Source organism: Notothenia coriiceps, unplaced genomic scaffold (assembly GCF_000735185.1).
Source record: "Notothenia coriiceps isolate Sejong01 unplaced genomic scaffold, NC01 NC01_scaffold00026081, whole genome shotgun sequence".
Lineage (NCBI taxonomy): Eukaryota > Metazoa > Chordata > Actinopteri > Perciformes > Nototheniidae > Notothenia > Notothenia coriiceps.
Genome location: NW_011358782.1, coordinates 10,170 through 12,796, shown reverse-complemented (window position 1 = coordinate 12,796; position 2,627 = coordinate 10,170). Strand labels below are relative to the sequence as shown.

General features: G+C 39.4%; 1 protein-coding gene across 1 annotated transcript in view; it reads right to left on the bottom strand.

Annotated features, from left to right (window-relative positions):
- Positions 1-1,733: 1,733 nt before the first annotated feature.
- LOC104956454 (acetylcholine receptor subunit delta-like) overlaps positions 1,734-2,627 on the bottom strand; it is a 4,667-nt gene continuing 3,773 nt past the window's right edge. Inside the window, exons 5-6 of the mRNA XM_010783935.1 lie at positions 2,400-2,518; positions 1,734-1,997 (exon numbers count right to left, since the gene is read on the bottom strand). Of these exons, the coding sequence (XP_010782237.1) occupies positions 1,815-1,997; positions 2,400-2,518 (302 nt within the window). The 3' untranslated portion in view covers positions 1,734-1,814. The remainder of the gene's footprint in view (positions 1,998-2,399; positions 2,519-2,627) is intronic.

Here is a 2,627-nt window from a genome sequence, read left to right as displayed (position 1 = left end):
AGTGAACAAATTAGAGATAAGACAGAATAGTACATTTGAAATTTTCTTGCAAATGTTATGCATAACATACTCTTTTTCTCTTTCAGGGAATGTATCCAATCTAATATGCATAAGCTTGCTGATTATACCCATTGCTGTAGCTCTTGTTGGTATGCTGGTCTACTGTGAAAAGAAAAAAGGTGAAATCACATTCTGCATTCAGTTTTATCCTTTTAATTTTGATAAAGAATAGTTGTATAAATCAGCTATTTAGTTTAGGCTTCAAAACCCATTTCCTTGGAGTTAAATGTTCATGGGTAAATACCTCTATACATGAAGAGAGACAAACAAAACAAATGATAATGAATATCACTATTGTTATCAATTGCAGCAATTTGACTTGAATTCACAAAAATAAAGGCTATTTACTTTTTCTAAATACGATATCTGTTTTTCAGTATGTTTCTGGAGCAGCAAAGAACCTAAAGAAACAGCAGAACCACGCGAACTGGCGCAGATGAATAAAAACGAAGATGAGCAGTAAAAACTAAAACAGCTCAAGACGATGATCTTCTCCACAAAGGATGAACTTGGATGTGCTCTGGTTTTGTGAACACCACCTTTTTGTCCTCCAGTTTCAATCCAATATGTTTTCAAAGCTCTGCACTACAATATGCTTTTCTTGAAGGACTACGGGTTATGAAGTAGAGCAAGTTACTTTTACTTATGTCCTCAGACTAAACGGTGAAGAAGAAGTTATAAAAATAGACTCACAGAGGATGTCGGACTACAATAGAAGTATGTCTGGTCTGTAAAAAACACAAATCAGATAAGAAGGTGTTAAAGTTATCAGACACATTTTTAATATATGCAGGAAGTAGTTAACTATGGTGCTAATACATTGATATGAAGGCATTGTGATACACTTTTGCAGCTAAAAAAGGGATTTATAATGACATAAAAGGCCCTGAGATTGTGATGTTTCAATTAGCTTCTCGCTGTTAGCGATGGGGTTAAATTTGTTTATGCTTTTTTTGTTAACATTCCAACCTCCATGAGATATGTATTTATTTGGGTGGTTTGTTGAAGTGTTAAACTGTGGTACTGCCTGTGAAGTTTCATTATTGTTTTTTTTGGTTGCAACTTCAATATTTGCTTGGAATTATTCCCTCTTGTCTCCGTTGAATTTATTGGTAAAGGTAATGTTTTGTGTGATGGGTTCAAACCTCAAATATGGCAACTATTTAAAAAATAAGAAACAATACATTTCACATTTATGGAGTGTTATGGAGTGATATGAAGGAAAATCCAGAATCCCCCTCTGTAAAAACCTTTGACTATAATGTGTCAACAAAATAAAACAAGAATTTCGAACCTGAATTTATCCAATGTTCACATTTCTGTTACAGTAATGTATGCATATTAGCACAAATTAATGAGAACATGTTATGTTAGTAACCAGGTAGGAAGTTTCACGCTGATATCTATTAGTTATCTTTTTTACCCTATTCACCGGGTGTATAAGGGTTATTAGATCTTCTTATGACATGTTGTAGCCTCCATCTTTTCCTACATTATGGCTGAAAAATACTAATCTCTTATTTTCTCTTGAAACTGTAAAACCACATTTTAAACCGGATTATAAAACATGCCATACTCCATTAACGAGTTAAGCCCCCAAGACACAGCGTCTGAGGGCTTCTTAACATTTAACAAACACAAAAATAATATTAAAGGATTTTAGTGAACATTTTTATTCAAATCACACAAACAAAATTATTGAAATAGTAATATACTAATTAAGTTATTCACTCCATATTTAAGTCACACAGCTATTAAGGCAGGCGAGGGTTTATTTCGCTGTAGTCGTAGGGGTCGCCCTGGAAGGGCAGGGGGGGTGGGATGTTGTAGACACCCATGAGGAAGATGATGACGGTGCCGATGGTCATCACCGGGGTAACCAAGAAGAGACACAGACGGTCCACCGTTCGGGCGACACCGCTCCAGTTATCCTTCTCCTGAGGGGAGAAGGGGGAGAGTCAGGGGGTGGGTTCATATACAAGTAGAGAGAGAGGGGAGAGGGAGGAAGGTACGTGGGGGTGCAGAAGACAGAGGGAGTCTGAGAAAAGAAAAGGGGGGAGAGTAGGGGAAAAAGAGAGAGTGGGAGAAATGGAGAGAAGGAGGGAGGGAACGGAACAAAAGAAAGTTGGAGAGTAACTGAGGAAAGGGAGAGAGATGGAGAGAAAAGGAAAGAGGGGGCTAGGAGACAGAGAAAAAGAAAAGAGGGAGAGATAAAAAGAGGCGGAGGGAGGGTCAGAAGGAGACGGAGCAAGAAAGAGGGAGTATGAGCGAGGGGGGGCAGCGGGATGGAGAGAACAGGGCAGAAAGAGAGAGGAGTTTTTCCGTCCCCACCGTCTCACCTCGTTGAAGTCGTTCTTGTTCCTCATTTGTTTGATGATGTAGTTCGCTCCGTCCACCGCCGGCTTGATCTCCGTATACAGCTGATCCGTCACCCCGTCATCAGCCTGAGGCTTCACAACTACACACACACACACACACAGACAGACAGACAGACAGACAGACAGACAGACAGACAGACAGACAGACAGACAGACAGACAGACAGACAGACAGACAGACAGACAGATA